Source organism: Phocoena phocoena, chromosome 2 (genome assembly GCF_963924675.1).
Source record: "Phocoena phocoena chromosome 2, mPhoPho1.1, whole genome shotgun sequence".
Taxonomy (NCBI): domain Eukaryota; kingdom Metazoa; phylum Chordata; class Mammalia; order Artiodactyla; family Phocoenidae; genus Phocoena; species Phocoena phocoena.
The window spans coordinates 80223281-80241855 of record NC_089220.1 but is presented as its reverse complement, the minus strand read 5'-3'; the positions used below and the strand labels follow the sequence as shown (position 1 = coordinate 80241855).

General features: G+C 37.5%; 1 protein-coding gene across 3 annotated transcripts in view; it reads right to left on the bottom strand.

Annotated features, from left to right (window-relative positions):
- Positions 1–18575, bottom strand: part of CDIN1 (CDAN1 interacting nuclease 1) — a 220117-nt gene that overhangs the window by 107360 nt on the left and 94182 nt on the right. For all 3 annotated transcript variants that reach the window (XM_065871753.1, XM_065871752.1, XM_065871754.1), the window contains 3 exons: positions 6661–6740; positions 6258–6307; positions 1204–1271 (listed from right to left, as the gene is read on the bottom strand). In XM_065871753.1, the coding sequence (XP_065727825.1) occupies positions 1204–1271; positions 6258–6307; positions 6661–6740 (198 nt within the window). The remainder of the gene's footprint in view (positions 1–1203; positions 1272–6257; positions 6308–6660; positions 6741–18575) is intronic.

Sequence of the window (18575 nt, the reverse complement as noted above, 5' to 3'; positions counted from 1 at the left end):
TGTATAACTGATTCACTTTGTATAAAGCAGAAACTAACACACCATTGTAAAGCAATTATACTCCAATAAAGATGTTAAAAAAAACAAAAACTTGCTGCTTTTGCATAGCAAAATTTAATTCAGTAATCTGAGGCCACTTTCCTAATTTATCAGCTTTCCTTAACTCTCGCTGGAGAATATTTATGGTATACCCCATCTTAAAATTATCAACAATCTTATAACACATTCAACTCCATTCTCCAGGTCACTAATAAAAATATTGAATATTAAGAGTTAAAACAGACTTCTTGCAGGACTGTATTCAACATCCTTCCTCAACTTGACATATGACTATTCATTTGACTTTCCTTGGGTAAGTCTTGTCCATTTTGGAGCAAAAATTATGTAATCCAATATTGTTTGATGTTTTTAAACTAAAAAAAATACACTATGCAAACTCTTAAACATCTACATAAAACAGATGTGTACAATAATACGATCTGTACAGAACCTTGATAAATTACCACATTTAAAATGGAGAAGAGGAATTAATTCTCCTCTTCTCTACAGAGGAATTGTAGAGTGCTTCATGGTTGCTGTGATCGGTTATCACATGAATGCCTTTTGAGGCTTAATTTCTAATGCGTAAGAGATGTTGAAAGAAATAATCTGTAGTAAGATTCCACATTGGCACACAAACACATGCATACATGTGAGATTTTAAAAAATCATACTAAATCTATGAGAACAATTCATGTTTGGCATAAAAATAATAAAAGCTCAGTATTTCATTTTCAAGTAAAAGTACTAGCCGATTCCATACATGAGACAAAAATACCTAACATGAATTTTTCTAACAATTCTTTTTAATATATAAAGTATTTTATGGACAATATTTCTTTTGTTTCTTTCTCTTGGAAGGCCTAGATTATGGCTAATATCTCATGACACCAAAAGTAATACTGCAACAGATATTAAAGCATTTTTTCAGCCACTTATGCTATAAAATATTAATTGCAAGCCTGTGCATGTGCTGTGTATACAGGGGATTAGGTAACTGAGTTCCTGCTCAGTTCTAAATCAATAAAAGATAACATGCACAGCATCCATCATCATTTTCTCTTCCTTTAGTACATCATAACTGCAAGTGGAAGATTTTAAAAAATATATATTTAAGCACCCGTGGAGATAACATATGCTGGAGAGGACGTAAGCAATACTTACCTAGGAAGGACAGGTTTTTCTCCAGAAGCAAGTCCCTGAGCAGAACTTCATGCTCGTGACCAATGGCACTGGGAAGTGTTAGTTAAGGAGGGTAACATAGGTAGAATTAAAGCACACTAATACCAGGGCTATACTTTGAGACGAAATGACCAATGGAGGTAATTACAGCAAGTACCTCCTCATACAGCCCACATCTCTGAGGAGTGAGATTTCTTTACAAATCCCCTCATTTAAGTGATTCGATAGACTTTTTTCTATAATGTTTAAACGGATTTTGGCAAATAAAGATTTGTAAATGGATGCGTACTTTATCTTCTTTTGAAAAGAAATTCATTTTAAACATCCTTTATGCTACGTTAAAAATCCCTCAGTTCAATTTAGGACCATTTATTAAGCACTTACTAGGTACAGCAAAGAATACCAACCAGCCTTTGCCCTAAAAGAGTTTCCAGTCTTACAGAGTTCCATAAATCTTCTGTGAATTCACACTTGTCACAAAGCCAGCATTTAGCAGCTCCTATTTCACTTCTAGTCTATGACTGGTGATCTTCTGTGACTTGGGAAGTCAAACAACTGACTTGTTGAGAATTATATGCACTCTGGAGGAAAGACATCCTAGTAAAGGGCTGTGGATCAGGGTGTGGGTACAGAGGCTGTTTCAAGTCTTTTTCTCGTGTGTGCAAGTTTTCACATATTATATAATGCACATAAATACATACACAGTCACATATGAATGTTTTGAGTGCTGGGACTTCCCTGGCGGTCCAGTGGTTAAGACTCCGTGCTTCCACTGCAGGCGGCACAGGTTCGACCCCTGGTAGGGGAACTAAGATCCCGCGTGCCAGGCGGCCAAAAAAAAAAAAAAGTTTTGAGCGCTACTATGAGGCAGGCACTGTATTAAGTGCTTTATGTATTCTATTTCATCCTCACAGTTATTATTATCCTTATCTTACAGATGAGAAAACCGAGGCTTAGAAAGAAATCTGCACAAGGTCATACGGCTAATGTGTGGCAGAGCAGAGGATCAGTATAAAATCTCTGCAAAGCCTGTGTCTGTGACCTCTGTCCGGCTTCTTTAAAAAATATTAAAATTGATTATGTAAAGATAATTGATATTAGTTAATATTTCTTAAATACCATATACTAAGCCTTTGTGCTAAACACTTTGGTGTATCATCTTATTTAATCTTCACAACAACCACATGAGCAAGTACCATTTTTACAGTTAACGAAAGCTAGGTTCAGGAAGGCTGAAGAACCTTCTGACAGTCTCATGGCCAGTAAGTAATGAAGTCAGGAAAGAGACTTGGAATTCTGGTCTATTTTCCAAAAGGATGAGATTGTACAAAGTGTGAAAAGGAGTGTTATCCTATTCTGGTACTTTAATTCTGTCAAAAGCATTTGGTAACATAGGTAGACCTTGCAGATATTGTGGATTCAGTTCCAGAATAAAAAAAATATCGCAGTAAAGCAAGTTACATGAATTTTTTAGTTTCCCAGTGCATATAAAAGTTATTTTTACACTATAATGTTGTCTATGAAGTGCCCAAAAGCATTATGTCCAAAAAAATGCACATACCTTAATTAAAAAATACTTTATTGCTAAAAGATGTTAACCGTCATCTGAGCCCTCAGCGAGTCCTAATCTTTTTGCTACTGTAACATCACAGATGACGGTAACAAATATAATAATAATGAAAAGGTTTAAAATACTGTAAGAATTACCAAAAGGTGACGCAGAGACAGGAAGTGAGCAAATGCTATGGGGAAAATGAATCCAACAGACTTGCTCGATGCTGGCTTGCCACAAACCTTCAATTTGTAAAAGGCATAATATCTGCGAAGCATAATAAAGTGAAGCACAATAAAATGAGGTGTGCCTGTAATTATCTAATTCTCCATCTCACTGATGCCAACCTGGTCCTATCACTCCTTGGCTTACCAGAGACTCTTTACTTCTGATCATGCACTGCGAGAGTCCAATTTAAATGAAATAAAGCTTATATATTATTTGTAAAATTAAAAATTCTTAGAGAATTAGTCTGCTCTTTATCAACACATACAGGTGAATATCACTTAAATCTTAGAATTCAAGAGGTGAGACCACTCGTATCCACTGTCAAAACAAGCCCCAAGTCATTATCATTTTCCTTCTGTTGTCCCCTCCTCCCCATGCATAGGACTGCTCTTCCTTCTCACTGAAAACAAAATAAAGAAAACAAATTCTTAAATCACAAAATTTCACACAGTTGCAGAGTCCATTGAAGATATCTGATGAATACCTCTCAATGGTTTCTCATTACTAGGGGCATCCCACATTTGAGAACTAAATTATTTACTTCTATTCCACATAAATGTGCTCTCACTTTTATTGTTGTAAATTATTTACATCTAAAATGTTGAATCATGAAACCAAGGTTACTGATGGTACAGAAATGAAACCCACAGCACTTCAAGCTTCCTGTACCCTTGTCTTTCCTTGCTCCTCTGTTTAGGTCTTTGTCTAATAGCTTGTCCTGAAGTCACACTTTGGAAAGTTGAGGTGGCCGGTTTCTCATGCCTTTTGTGTCCCTGAATATAACCTGTGGCAGGAAAGGTGAGTGGGCGTGGCTATGTAGGAAGAATTACAGTAGACACCAAAAGAAAAAGAAAGGACAATGACAGTTTATATACTCTTTGCTACTGTGCTTTTTCGGCGTCTTATTAACAAATGACCAATTTACTTTATTCTACTTAAACAAATGTCTACATGTAACATTTTCATAATGGAGTAAAAAGGTTTTGCACCTATTCTATTTATTAAGTGTGTGCTTTCTAATGAAATGATGCAATTTATCGAGTAAGCAATGTAAACGTTACCAAATTATCAGAACAACATACAAATAGCATTTCCACTCACATGAAAATTCAATAATTTTTACTCAGTGTGAAATAAAATAATTCCTGTTGATCAGCCTCAGAAACACCTATGCAAGTGTATTTACATTATATTAAACTGCTACTATCTCAGTGCAAAGATAAAATCAATTCTCTATGAACATCCCAGCCTGTTTTATTTTGCACGGTAAAAGCAATCACTAATTTGAAAATTTGGAAAGATATACTTCTTGATTATGCTTTGTTTGATATAAACATATATAAAATACAAGGTCTAGAAAATAAAGCTTATAAAAACAGTAATTTTATTGGCAATAGGCATAATGGAACTGTGAAATTATAATCTAGTCAGTGAATACAATTTACAGACATACATCATTATCTTTATCAACTGAAATCATGTACTACTTTAAATTCTACTGGCAATAACACAGCCAAAAAAGGAAAGTGAATGATGGCAAAAATGCAAGGAAAATACTCCAAACAGAATTTATAATGCTTCATAAGCAGAAACACTTAGACTTTCTCTATAATAATACCTATTATTGATGTATGGCAGTGACCATGGGGCAAAACTTGTAAATAACCTCACAAGCCATTTTCTTCCCCAGCAATACAGCAATCTAGCTTCCCGTAAGCATCTCAACTATTACTGAAAAACAGCCTCCTGGCATTTGCAAAGCAGTTGACTTCATACGTTAGTCCATGCATATATAATTAGATAGTTATATTTAAAGTCAATAAGTAATCCTTCAAAAGACATTATGCTTTTAAAACCTTGACTTTAAATTGATTTTTAACTATTTTATGTGCTTCAAAATTAACATGTAATTCCACCCCAGATACTCTGAGATGGTGTTAGTTGTTACATGAATGTGCTAAACTTTATCACTGTAGCAATGTGAGGTTGGCATTCCGACAGTTTCTAACACTATCATTAATTTTACACTGAAAATAGAAGTATAGTTTCACTTTGGTCTAATAAAGAGGCAAGCTTATGACAATGCTGTGATTTTTATTAATTTAAGTTAGATTGGAATAAGAAATATACAAAGGGCTATAATATATTAATATTATATATTAATAAATATAATAGATTAAGTTAGATTGGAAGAATAAATATACCAAGGGCTGTAACATAGATACTGAATATTCTTACAAGAGGGTTCTGATAAAAGATTATTTTTCAAAGGTTAACTTTATGAAAAAAAGAAAATGAATCTTTTTTTTTACAAAAATTTCACTGACTCCTAACAAAAAGCCTCCTTGCTGGTAATCACCGAGTCACAACTGGTCGCAATGCCACCCATGCTAACAAAACCCAGGAAGGGCATGTTACATTATTGAGAAATATGAGACTCATGGACTCAGATAGATATGATTCCCATTAAAAAATTGCTAATTATTTACTTTTTGAATAAACTTTTTGAGCCAAGGACTGTCAATATCCTTAGTGTTGCCACAACACTACTAAAGGTATTGATTAAAAATGTCCTCCTTCACCAAGTCTAGTTGCTGTCCACTCAAATCCTGTTTGAAGAAGCAAGCATTAACTCTAGTAATCTCAATATCTTTAATGAAGAATGACTGGACATCTGTTCTCATAGCCTTAAATTCAGTCCAGAGGGAAAAATTAGCTTGGTTTTCTCTAAAAATGTTTATTAGGAACCCAAGCAAGGGCTCAGATTGTAATCAACATTTAAGCAATAAGAATCTACTGCCCTTTAAAATGTGATGGTCTCTGGTGGCATTTTAATCACATCATCCTTTAACTCCAGGCTCAAAATTTATTCTCAACTAAATTTGGTTCATTTTAAATAGAAATGTGTTATATTTGAAAAAATGTTCACTGGAATGGTTAGACATCCAAGACAACGTGTTACTTGCCTCATGACTCTGTACCTTTAAACTCACTGAAAACCAAGCAGTTTGAAATAAGCCAGTGACTGTGCAACTGCTGAACTGACATCTTCCTGGGGCCTATCTGATTTTTTTTTTTTTTTAAGCTGTAGAAAAGAATGGTCTGCAGTGACCCTCCAGTTGATTGAATATAAAATAGAAGAGTATGAAATGTGTTTTGTGAAGCAGAACTTTATGTCAGGTTAAAGCTAGACACATCTCCTCCACTGAGTCTAAGCTCGTCAATTGTGCACCTAAAATTTTATGGGAAAGGATACTGTTTGATGCAGTCCACCAGTGGTCCATAACAGCAGTCGTTCACGATGCACTGCAGACAAATAAGAGAAGGGGTCTGGGATGAGTGACTACAAAAACTGTTGCAGTTAAATAGTATCCTAAAAGCAGTAATTCCTTTTCCTAAAAAAAAAAAAATTTTTAAAGCTATCAAAAGACTGTTCAGATTTAATCACAGAAAACAAAAATTGCATCCTTTTTATTCACTATAAAAGCAAGCTATTAAAAAGTGAAATGCTCTTCTTGCAAATATTGCACTGCCATTTATGGTGCACCCTGACCTCAGTGATAGTTTATGATGACAGTAATTAAATGAGGTTTAAAATCCTTTACTCTGCTAGGCAGATAACAGCATTGCCACTGAAAATAGACAGCTGTGATTAATACCTGATAGACCTGATTTGCTAGAACTCCATCTGGAATCTGAGAAGGGTCCCGTAGCATACTATTTATAACAGACTTGGAGGCTGCAGAAGAAAAGAGATGAACTGTTAGCAGACAGTCAACATACTTTTAATACAACATGAGAAGTGACATATACCTATAAATACACAAAGCATGAAAATGAAAACGTTACTGATACTAATCATTTTTTTTCTTTTTTCAAATCTACGGGAAGCTTTTAATTAGACCATTTTGCCAAGTTTATAAGCCACATTGCCAGATTTGAAGATGACCTAATTTTTCCAAGTTAAATGAACAAGTACAGACCTAAAGCATATGTCTCTTTGCAGATAAATTAGCTTTGGAAAAGCCCACTTGGGGGAAAAAAAAACCACAACAAAAACAATCAGAAAAGAAAATATTTACCTTTTGCAGGTAAGTATGTTATAATCAAGCATATGTACCTGGAAAGCTTAGTGAAGGCAGGTCAGATTCAAAGACTTCAATGACGTCAATAAAAAATAACTTTCAGCCGAGAAAGCATCTCTGAATTCTAAACCTTTCTGAAATAATTCTCATCAACTGCCACGAAATGTCATGTCCATTTCACAGGTAAGGAAAGTAGGTAAAACTGACTGACAATAGAGTGAATCTCTTTTTTTTTTTTTTTTGCGGTACGTGGGCCTCTCACTGCTGTGGCCTCTCCCGTTGCGGAGCACAGGCTCCGGATGCGCAGGCTCAGCGGCCATGGCTCACGGGCCCAGCCGCTCCGTGGCATGTGGGATCCTCCCGGACCGGGGCACGAACCCGTGTCCCCTGCATCGGCAGGCGGATTCTCAACCACTGCGCCACCAGGGAAGCCCTGAGCGAATCTTAAATAAGGGAAAATAATATACACACACACACACACACACACATTTATATTTATATATGAATTTTTGTCCCAAAACGTCTCATCACACCCAGTTGCAAATTAAATTGACCTTATCCCGGGGAACTGCAACAGAAGGGACTATGGGAGGCATCTTCTGAGGGATGCTATATCAGATCACACCCTTTGAAAAGTGAGGCAGGAGATCCTGGCCTCACTGTTTACTGTAGGCATGCAGAAGCCATGGTGGCCAGAACTCTTCTTCCTCAGCATGGGAGGAAGGCAAGTCTCTAGATGGAAGCTAAGTCAGGTGTTGCTTAGGAACCAATTCCTTCAAGTCCTCCAGTGGAATCATTCCCATTTACCAAAATAGCTTAGGGTCTGGTCCCTACAAGCACAAACTAAAATGCATACTGGATAATTATCTAGTTAAACAGAATGAACACAGACCACAGACCTACGTCATTCAGGTTCTGAGAAAATTTTTGGCTTAACATATTTTTTTAGATTATGATGTTCTTTATCAAGTTCAGTACCATAAGAACACTGACAGATATGATAAATGTTAGTAAATTCTGTGGAAGGAAATAAGGAAATGACATCTTTCTCACTTAAGCATAGTAGGGAGTGCACAAAGAAAAAATGAAGCGCAATAATTTTGATTATTTCCTGTTCTTAGTTCCATAACTCCATGTTTATAGCAATGTTATATAGTTAATAGCCATTTATAAATGTGTTTGCACTGCAAGTGGAGAGGCCATATTTGGAGCCTCAGAAAAGATCAGCATCACTGGAGGAATCCTATCCAGCCCTATCCCTATACCCAGCTCTGCAACCTGGCAAATTATGGAACCTTTCAAATTCGGTGTCTTCCTCTGTAGAAAGTGATAATGTTATCTGACATGACTACCTTTAAGGGTTCTTACATGAGTCCCTAGAGAAAACAGCTACAACAGCTTTTTTGTTATTTATTTTGTTAAAGTTTAAGTAATAATAAGAAACAAATCAGGCTTAGGCATTTGCCTCATGTAAGCTTAAGTTAGACTCAATTATTTCGGAAAGACTTTACCATGGATAAGTGGAACAAACATTGGAAATATGAAGCGGCAAACTGTCTTATTATAAAAGAATAGATTATTCCAACAATAGTGTTAAATAGATAGAAAAGTACCTGGTAAACTCACTCTGTTTTCCCAACTTAATTCTAAGGCCAGGCTAGTAGGAGGGGAACAAAGCAATCGCACATGCACTGGGTCACCTTCCCTGAGGGACTGCACTCTCTCTGGTCTGCCACTCAGTCACTGGATAGTAATGGCAGACACATTCTTTTGTGGTACCCATGATGCTATCAGTGTCTCAAGGGAACAAAAGCACCTTCTCCACATGCACCTGGTTATTGCTAAGTTATTACACTGCTAACGCTCATACCCATGTGAGAAGAAGATTACTAAATGACCAGACAGTATACCCAAAAGTGCTATTCTAGGGAAAATTACTGACCTCATACCAAACTATATGCAAACTCATTGCTAAAATCATAAAACAAAGGCCCTTTTTAAAAAAGAAGAGGAACAATACCCTAGTACAGAAAAAAATTAGGTCATTTATTTTATGAGGGAAGAAAGGGAAATATTAAAGAAAAGAGAAACTGATGACATCATAATTTTCCTCACAATATACATTTTAGAACAGTGTGCTTACCACAATTAAGAATCATAGCCAATAAACTTAAAAAAAATAGTTTGAATATATTGAATAGAACACTATTCAAATCAAAGGAAGCTTGCGAGAGGAAGTCAGTGATTTTAAATTGAATAGTAAAAACTATATATTGAGTCCGCGTTCATTTTAAACTCAAAAAGAGCTCTTTTCTCTTCTTGCAACCTGCCGTTTTTCAGAGCACGAGAGAAAAGTGCTAACACATAGGAACTGCAGGCCAAGGCTCCAGATGCAGGATGTGCCTGCCCTCCATGCCTGGGTCTTTGCACTCAGGCTTGAGGAGGTCTACATCTCAGATCAAGCCAGAGTGCAAGCATACATTTACACACATACTCTGAAGCTTAGGAAATGCCCAAGGGAGGGATAATAACATCAACCAGATAAGGAAAGGCAATTGGACAATCTTGGGATGGCTGGGGATAGGAACCCTCACGGAAGCCTATGCCTTTCACAGAAGCTGTCCCTAGGCCAGCCACGACATCTGTCCAATGTACATCAATCTATTTTGACCACAGGTAGACAGGAGTTTTGTTCTCCCTAACCTTTGCTAGAGGTAGTCATTCTGTTGATTTCACAATTTAACCCTGTCACTGCTTCAACTGCTGGGATTTCAACTATCTACCAAGCATGTGCAAAGCAAGAATGCATGAGTCACTTGAAGCAAGATGTACAGTAGGAGAGCTGGTATCTGTTAAAGCACGCTACACAGAAGACAGGCAAGAGACAATGCCTGGACTAAGGCATAATGCCTAAATAAAGATCATGATCTTTTTATTGTGGAATATTTCTAACATAAAGAAGGCAGGAGGCTAATATAGTAAATATCCACGTCCCACCATTCTGATTTAGCTTCTAGATCGGCAATTAAATTAACTTTGGCTGGCCTAAGATTAATTTGTGTAAACTTTTAAATTTATCACTCTTGCTAGAGGTTGGTTTGTTTTACTAGTATTTTCAAGAAACCAAATTTGGGTTTTGCTTTCTCTCTACTGCTCCATTTCTTCAAGTTACATTGAATTTATCCTTTTGTGATCATTGTTTCCTGCTTTCTTCTTTGAGTTTGCTACACTTATCCTTTTACTAATTTACTATGTTTATTAAATACATTTTTAATCTTTTAACATACTTTTTAAGGCTATAATTTTTCCTCTAAATTCTGCTTTAGCTACATGCCATAATTTTTGTTGTCATTTATAAATATTTTGTAGTTTCCATTATGATTTAATCTTTGATTCATAAATTCTTTTAAACATTTCATTTTTTATATTTCCAATTTGATCTGATTGTGGTCAATGTATGTGATGTTTATTTTAATTTGGAAGTATGTGCTTGACTTCCTTTGTGTTTTTATATGGAACATATTTTTGTAAATGTTTTATATATCTTAAAAATCACTGAAGTTCCTATTGAGGTACAGAGTTCAGGTATGTCTAGTATGTCAAGGTTTTTAATTGTATTATTCAAATCTTATATATTCTTATTAATATTTTCCACACTAGATATGAACTAATCTACTACTACTGTCAGTTTCTCCACATAATTCTATCAATGTTTGTTTTCTATATTAGGAGGCTATTTTGTTGGGTGTACAAACTCATTGTTTTACATATACTTCTTAGAAATTATGTCTTTTGGCATCAAGTCATAACCTTCTCTTTTTTTGTGCTAAACATAACATTACCTAGTGGTAATACTGCTGCACCATTTTTCTTTTGGATAGTAACTGCCTGATATATCTGGTATTCCATTTCTTTACTTTAAACTTCATTTTATCACTAAGTCTTAGGCCTGACTCTTATTAATAACATTTAGCCAGATTTTCTAAAATCAAATTTGAAAATCTTTGCTTTTTAAAAACTGAGTTTAATCCACTTGCAACTGAGACATCTGGACTTATCTCTACCCTGTTGTTCTGGTAACCATTTTCTTCCCTTCTCCATTTCTCCTTTACTACCTCCTAGTTGATCAAATTTTCTTTATGCCCCCTTTCTCTCTTTATTCACTTGAATGTAATACACTTTGTATCTACTTCTTCAGTAGTCCTCTCAAAAAAATTTAAACAATATCTAATCTAATCATACCTCCTTTGTAATTCTGAGTATAAGTAATTTAGAATGCACTCACTCCAATCAGAAAGTCCCCATTCCTCATCAGCCTCCATGTTATTGTGCCTGTTATTTCTGTTCAACCATCTTGTTTGTAAACACAATTTCCTAGTTAGTCTTTGTGATGGTTAATTTTATGTGTCAACTTGATTGGGCCACAGGGTGACACATTTGGTCAAACATTATTCTAGATGTTTGTAAGGGTGTTTCTGGATGAGATTCACATTGGAATTGGTAGACTGAGTAAAGCAGATTGCCTTCCTTGATGTGGTGGGCCTCATCCAATCAGCTGAAGGACTGACTAGAACAAAAAGACTGAGTAGAAGAGAATTCTTTCTGCCTAACTGCCTTTGACTTGGGACATTGGTATTTTCCTGCCTTTAGACTACAACTAAAATATTGGTTCCTCCTGGGTCACAAGCCTGCAGGCCTCTGGACTGGAACTAGGCCACTGGCATTGCCTCTCCTCTGTCTCCAGCTTGCTGACTAACTGTAGATATTGGGACTTATTAGCCTCTATTATCATGTGAACCAATTTCTTATAATCAATCTCTCTCTCTCTCCACACACACACACACACACACACACACACACACACACGCACGCGCGTGCACAGAGTCCTACTGGTTCTGTTTCTCTGGAGAATCTTCACTTATATAGGCTCTTTCCATTTTTAAAAACATTTTTTAAACATTCAATGCTTATTTAGATTTATCAACATGTTTGTCAATTTCCTTTTTCAGCATTGCTTCTTGAATTCCACATTCTACTTTTGGATTCAATATCCAAATATTGGATATTGTTACTAAAGCACCTCATTTATTAGTTCTTTCAGCTGGGATCACTGAGTAGTAAATCATTTAGTTCTGCCTTGTCTGAAAATATCTCTACTTATTTCTCACTCTTGAATGATAATATAGCTGGGCACAGAATCACAGGCTAAGATTCAGCCCTTTGAAGATATGATTCCATTGTTTCTTAACATCTATTACAAATAAGAACTCTACTGTCAGTCTAATGGTAGTCCTTATATAGGTAATTTGTCTTTAATTTCTGGTTGCTTTTAGATTTTTCTTTGATATTCAATAGTTACATCATTGTTCACCTGGGTATGGCTCTTTTTATTTAGCCTGCTTGGAATTAGCTATGTTTCACGAGTCTAAGGATAAATGCCTTTAACCAGTTTGAAAGAAATGAGCCATTATAGCTTTGGTCTCCATTCTCTTCCTGGAACGCTTACATTAGACATCTTTTAGGTCTTATTTTATCTCCTACCCCTATAAACTGTTTATATTTCCTTTCTCTTCATCTCTTGTGTTACACTAAAGTTACTTTCCTTAGATCCATCCTAGAATTCACTAACTTTTGTTCTAATCTAATTCTTCTAATTTTTATTTTTTTTGTATAATCCAACACTTCACTCATCTAATGAGCTTTTAACCTCAATGACAATTATTTCATTTCTAAACGTTATTTTTAAATGTGTTTTTCACACTATTTTCTATTCTTTCATTTATCCAGTTATAGTCTTCCTTTTTTTTTTTTTTTTGGCTGCGTCAGGTCTTCGTTGTGGTGTGTGGGCTTCTCTCTAGTTGCGGCACATGGGTCTTCTCTCTCTGGTTGAGCCACACGAGCTGAGTTGTTGTGGCACGTGGGGCTCAGTTGCCCCGCAGCATGTGGGATCTTAGTTCCCCAACCAGGGACTGAACACACATCCCCTTCATTGGAAGGAGGATTCTTTACCATACCACTGGACTATCAGGGAAGTCCCTATAGTCTTTCTTTTTATTCAATCAGCTTATATATTAATTTTAGTTTATAAATGGCATCTTATAGATTAAATTTATAGTGACTTCACTTTCTCACCTCTAGTCCATAGTATACGATTTCTCTACCTATCTATCTATCTACCTGCCTACCTACTTACCTATCTTCCCTATGGTGGTAGTTTCCTTACTTGCTTTGTAAATTTTTACTGTTAGCTTATTTTCAGAAAGAATTGTTTGACTTGCGCTGCGGAAATAACCATGACAAAGTAGTTTTATGTATATTTTTGCAGAGACTAGTTTTATTGTTAATTTCTTAGCTCAGGCTTCCTACAGTAAGTAAGAATGCAAATCTGAACCTATACCCACAAATGGTGCTGACCTATTTCTAATTTCTCTCTCCTCTCCTAATACTCCACAACCCAAGTCCATATACAGTAAGCAAGCTTCCTTACATTTTCTCTAGGCACATGGAGTATCCTACTCCTTTTTTTCATGGTTTGGGCTATTTGTAGAAGCTCAATTCCAGCTCCTGGCTGCACATCTTTCCCTATGGGGTGTTAAAAATCCCAGCCCCAGCCTTTTATGTCTCCATCTAAAGCTAAAAATTCTTACGGACCTACACAGTGTGAGGCCCTGTTCACCACTCTGAATATATGTTCACCACTCTGAATATACATTCTGTCTCCATTTCTTGTAACTAGAGATTGAATTCCTTTGTTTGAACTTGATTATTTTTTTTTTTTTTTTTTTTTTTTTTTTGCGGTACGCGGGCCTCTCACTGTTGTGGCCTCTCCCATTGCGGAGCACAGGCTCCGGACACGCAGCCTCAGCGGCCATGGCTTACGGGCCCAGCCGCTCTGCGGCATGTGGGATCTTCCCGGACCAGGGCACGAACCCGTATCCCCTAGCATCGACAGGCGAACTCTCAACCACTGCGCCACCAGGGAAGCCCTGATTATGTATTTTAAAAGATTTTTTTTTGTTGTTTATTTGGTCTATCATTTCTATGTCTTTGTCATGGAAACGTAGCCCATCCACAAAAACTCCCTCTGTTATGTTGAAGTTTTTGGAAACCCTTTAATAAGAAGTTCAAGGGAAAGCTTGTTTCTTTGTTAATTTTTTTTTTTTTTTGCAGTTAAACTTATATAAATATATAAAGAGAAAAGTCCTCCCATGAAGTTGGAGCCCCAAACAATAGCGAGAGGGGCAGGTGGCAAATATGCAGGTAGGTTGGAGAATGGAACCACCTAAATCACCCGTGAAATCCTCTCTGCTGCATGGTGTCTGGCTAGGCCAGGGAAATGGGAGAATGGTCATTGGTGGCTAGGAAATAAATCGTTCCCCTGACCCCTCCAAAGGCAGCTACCATGTCACAGGCCAAAGCACTGTGCTAATCAACAGGCTTGGGAAACAAAACAACTTGTTTCTGCGGGTTTGAGAATCAATGCCACTGGCTTCTCAAATACAGACCCATATTTTTTTTGGTGGAGGGGATTGGTGGCTTTAAACACCGATTTCCTAACATGCTCATTATTTGGCAAGTTGGGCTGGACTCAATGGAGACAGCTTCTCTTTGTGTGGCGTTAACTGGAGTGGATTATCTGGGTGCTGGAGGATTCACTTTCTTGACGACTCACTCACAGGTCTGGCAAATCTGTGCTTGCTGTGAGGTCAGCTATAACTGTGGGAGAGGGGCCTTGGTTTTTCTCCATTTGGACCTCTCTGAGGTCTGCCTGAACTTCCCCTTGAATTGACGGGTAGGTTCCAAGAGCAAGCATCCCAAGGGAGCCAGGCAGAAGTTTACGGCTTCTTAGGACCTAGCCTCAGATATCATACAACAAGACCATAATTTTTTTTTACATCTTCCTCAAAAAAAGAGGAAAAACATGCCTTCTAAAGGAAAGGTAAACTTGCAAAGCTATGCACTATATTGGTTTCAAATGGAGAGGCAGCACGGAACAGTGGTTATGCGCTGAGTCTAGAATCAGATAGACCTGGTTTGAGGCCTGGCCCTTCCACCTGCTAGCTGTGTCATATCAACAAGTTAATTAATCTCTGTGACCTTCAGTTCCCTCATCAGTAAAAGAGCATTAACACTGGTGCTTATTTTGTAGGGTTGTTGTGAAGATGAAATAAAATAACACGCAAAAAGCACTAACGTGCTGTTTGAGACCTGGGATGTTACAGTCGTTAGGCTGTTGCCTTGGCCGGTGTTAGATTACAGTGTGGCCTGCTTTTTGCCTCCCAAAATCACATCGTCAAAATCATTTGTTACTTTTTACGGTCCAGAGGGTAAAAGAAAGAAAAACTTCATGAGGTATAAATGAAGTCAGGAGCCTGCTCTTACCATGCACATGTTGCCACGGCCTTGGAGAGACAGCAGAAGTGAGTCTATTCAACAGGCAAAAGGCGTCAATGCCAGAATTTCCCTCTTTACACCCCTCCCCTGCCGCGCCCCCTTGTGGGATTCAGTGTGTGCAGTGCACAATCCGGAATCAAACCTGTTCTCTGGAAAGAACCTGGTAGAAGTCCTTTCTACCTCTGTGTGTGTTAAACTGAATGTGTTGTCGCTGCATGAGGGGTTTGTATTTTAAGTCTTGCCTATAACCATAGAAGAGAGAGATTTTTTCCCCTCCAGCTAAGGGCATTTCAAACACCAGCAATCAAGCGAGTAGCAACTCTGCCCAAATCATTAACATCACACCCACTTTTATAACTCTTCCTTTCCTTAGCGTAAGCTAAGTGGCCAGCTACTGCGGAAAGGAACGGAGGCAAACAAGCAGGTGAATCGTCTTCACTCTTAAGGGCCCCGGAGGTCCTGCCTACTGCAAAGAGTGCCATCTGCCTAGGTTACACCTGGACTGAAACAAAGACAAGACCATATATACATGGGACCTCTAATCCGATGTCACAAATGGATTTAAGCATGATAAGTGAGCCAGCATGGGGCTGACTATACACTGGATAGCAGCAGTCAGGAGTGAAAACATGACGAAGTGAGGGATGGATGATACAGGGATAAAGATGAGACGGGTCATCTGGAAGGAAAATTCAAGTGCAAACAGCACAGTGTTGTTAGAACCTGGTTCTCCCTCCATTGAAAAAACAAAGGAAAAAACCCAACAATCCCTGCAGCTGAAAAGCTGGATGGGGAAGACAGCTGCTCCCAAAACACACCAGGAGTTCTGCTTCTTCACGTGGCTGCTCCAGAGGCTGAGCTCCAGAATGGCAAAGCCTAAAATTTAATCTAGGATCAAATTTTAAGCTAGAATTTAATCTCTTCTTCAAGTGCTGGTTTAAGGCTTTTGGATATCAAGGTCATGAAGGTCTCAAGTTACATCTCCATGGAGCTGGCCTGCCAGTGTCTTTTCTGGACAATTTCAGTATCGCCAGTGGCCTACAGGAGCCTACTTTCTCTTACAGTTGGAACCACTCCTCTGGAGAATTCCAGGCAGCTCGCTAGCTCTCCTGTAGCACAGGAGTGATCTCTAAAGCAGTCTGATCCCATCTGACAATCTGAATAAGAAATATCTTTTAACATTAGGGAACCCTATAGGGACAAATTATAATTTTGCTCTCTAACTAGCACATAATTGTGTAAGAGATAACTTGAACTAGAGTCATCAAAAAAGTATTATATAAGGACAAGAGGAAGGTGTCTCCAAAGCATGAATATTCACACTGATCAGATTCTTGTCTCAGGCAACTTGCAGCTCTACAGCCATCCTACACCATCAACTCTTATTCAACGAACAAACATTCAACAGAAATTTATTCAGCATGTGGTTAATGCCAAGCACATATTTAATTCCACCCCAGACTCCATCGTCCAAATCTGGAATGTTCTTTTGAATCTTTCCGTTGGCCAAAACTTCAAAGCTCAGTTCAATTCTCACCTCCTCCAGTAAAGTTTTCCCTTAATTCTTCTTGTTCTCCTCTCCCTCATATGGTGAGGTGGAGTGAACTCATTGCTACCGATCATTTGGCACTTTATTAAATATTACTTTGTCACCTGTTGACAGAAGATTGATCAGGATGCTAAGACTTGAAACCATGATAGCCCAAAGAAAACAAAATCTGAAGGAAAAAAATAATGCTTGGCACAGTACGGAAAAAAGATATCATACTTCCTCAATGCTATCTTTACATATCTGAGGGTTTTTACATGGAGGATTAGCAAATCCCGTGGGCACACCAAGAAGATGAGAAATAATTCTTATAAGTTTATTACTGATGCTGGAGCTACAAGGTTTCAGATTGCATTGTGGCCCTATGTTTGGTCTACGTCAATCTTTCTTCACCTCTTTTTAGTTTGTTTCATTATGGCCGCCTCAGGACACTTTCAGACGTTTTTTTCTTAACTGCTCCCCAATGAAATTTTAATGCCGCAGATATACTTGATATCTGGCTATGCCATATCACCATCTTTGAGAATGCATGGCTCACAAAGACAACTAAGGAACTGCTTGTGTCAGGATACTTGACAAGCTGCCTAAAAGCAAAAATATTTCTCAGCTATCACCTCAAAGTCGCTCTGCACAAATAGCTACTCAATAAATTGCTGACCAAATTATTAGTGAACTACTCAAAATCCAATTCCCTACTGTTACGGCCATTTTTAGGTATTAAAATGGATTTGACTTAATTTGAGCTTTTATTATTTCAGATGAGTAGGCTTTTTAAAAAACTGTTTTCAGAAAATGTAGACTAAGAGGCTATAGGACACAATGGGTCTTTAGATAAGTGCTGACAACATCTAATGCCATGTCTCCCAAAGAGAAGAGGGCTTAACACTGGCATAGGAGAAGTGACTTTACTAGGACACAAAATAATTGTTTGAACAGCTATACGTTATTTTAACAAGTACTTTCTATTTATGGCAAGAAAGCCCAGTTTATTATTTAACGTGGTATTATAAATTTCCCTTTGAAAATATAATTAAATAAGTGACATTTAAAAAATATCAGGTAGATATAGCGTATTTATTATTAGCACGTGTGGTACACTACGTGGATATGGTAAAACTGTAAATGTACCCAAATTTCTAATTTCAGAAACACTATACAAAGTCAGCTGAGCATTCAGGAAGGCGGGGTTACTCAGCCTACCCTATAACAAGTGTCCACTTCTGAAAAGGAATAGCAGTCAACATTTACTGAGTGTTTACTGTGTACCAGGCACCACTCTAAACCCTAATTCGATGAACTCTCAGTATGTACTCACCAGGTGGCTATCCTCACCTTAGATATGAAGAAACTGAGGCATGGGGAATTTACGTAATTTGCCCAAAGTCCCACTCCTAGTTAGTGGTGGAGCCATGATATGAACTTACTAGCCAGTTGGGCTCATAATTACCTGGCTGTTCTCCAGCACTATTCCCATGGTACTCAAAAGTAATGTGAAATGTTCCAGATTGAGGCATCATATTTATAAGAATTGACCTCAGGTTTTCCT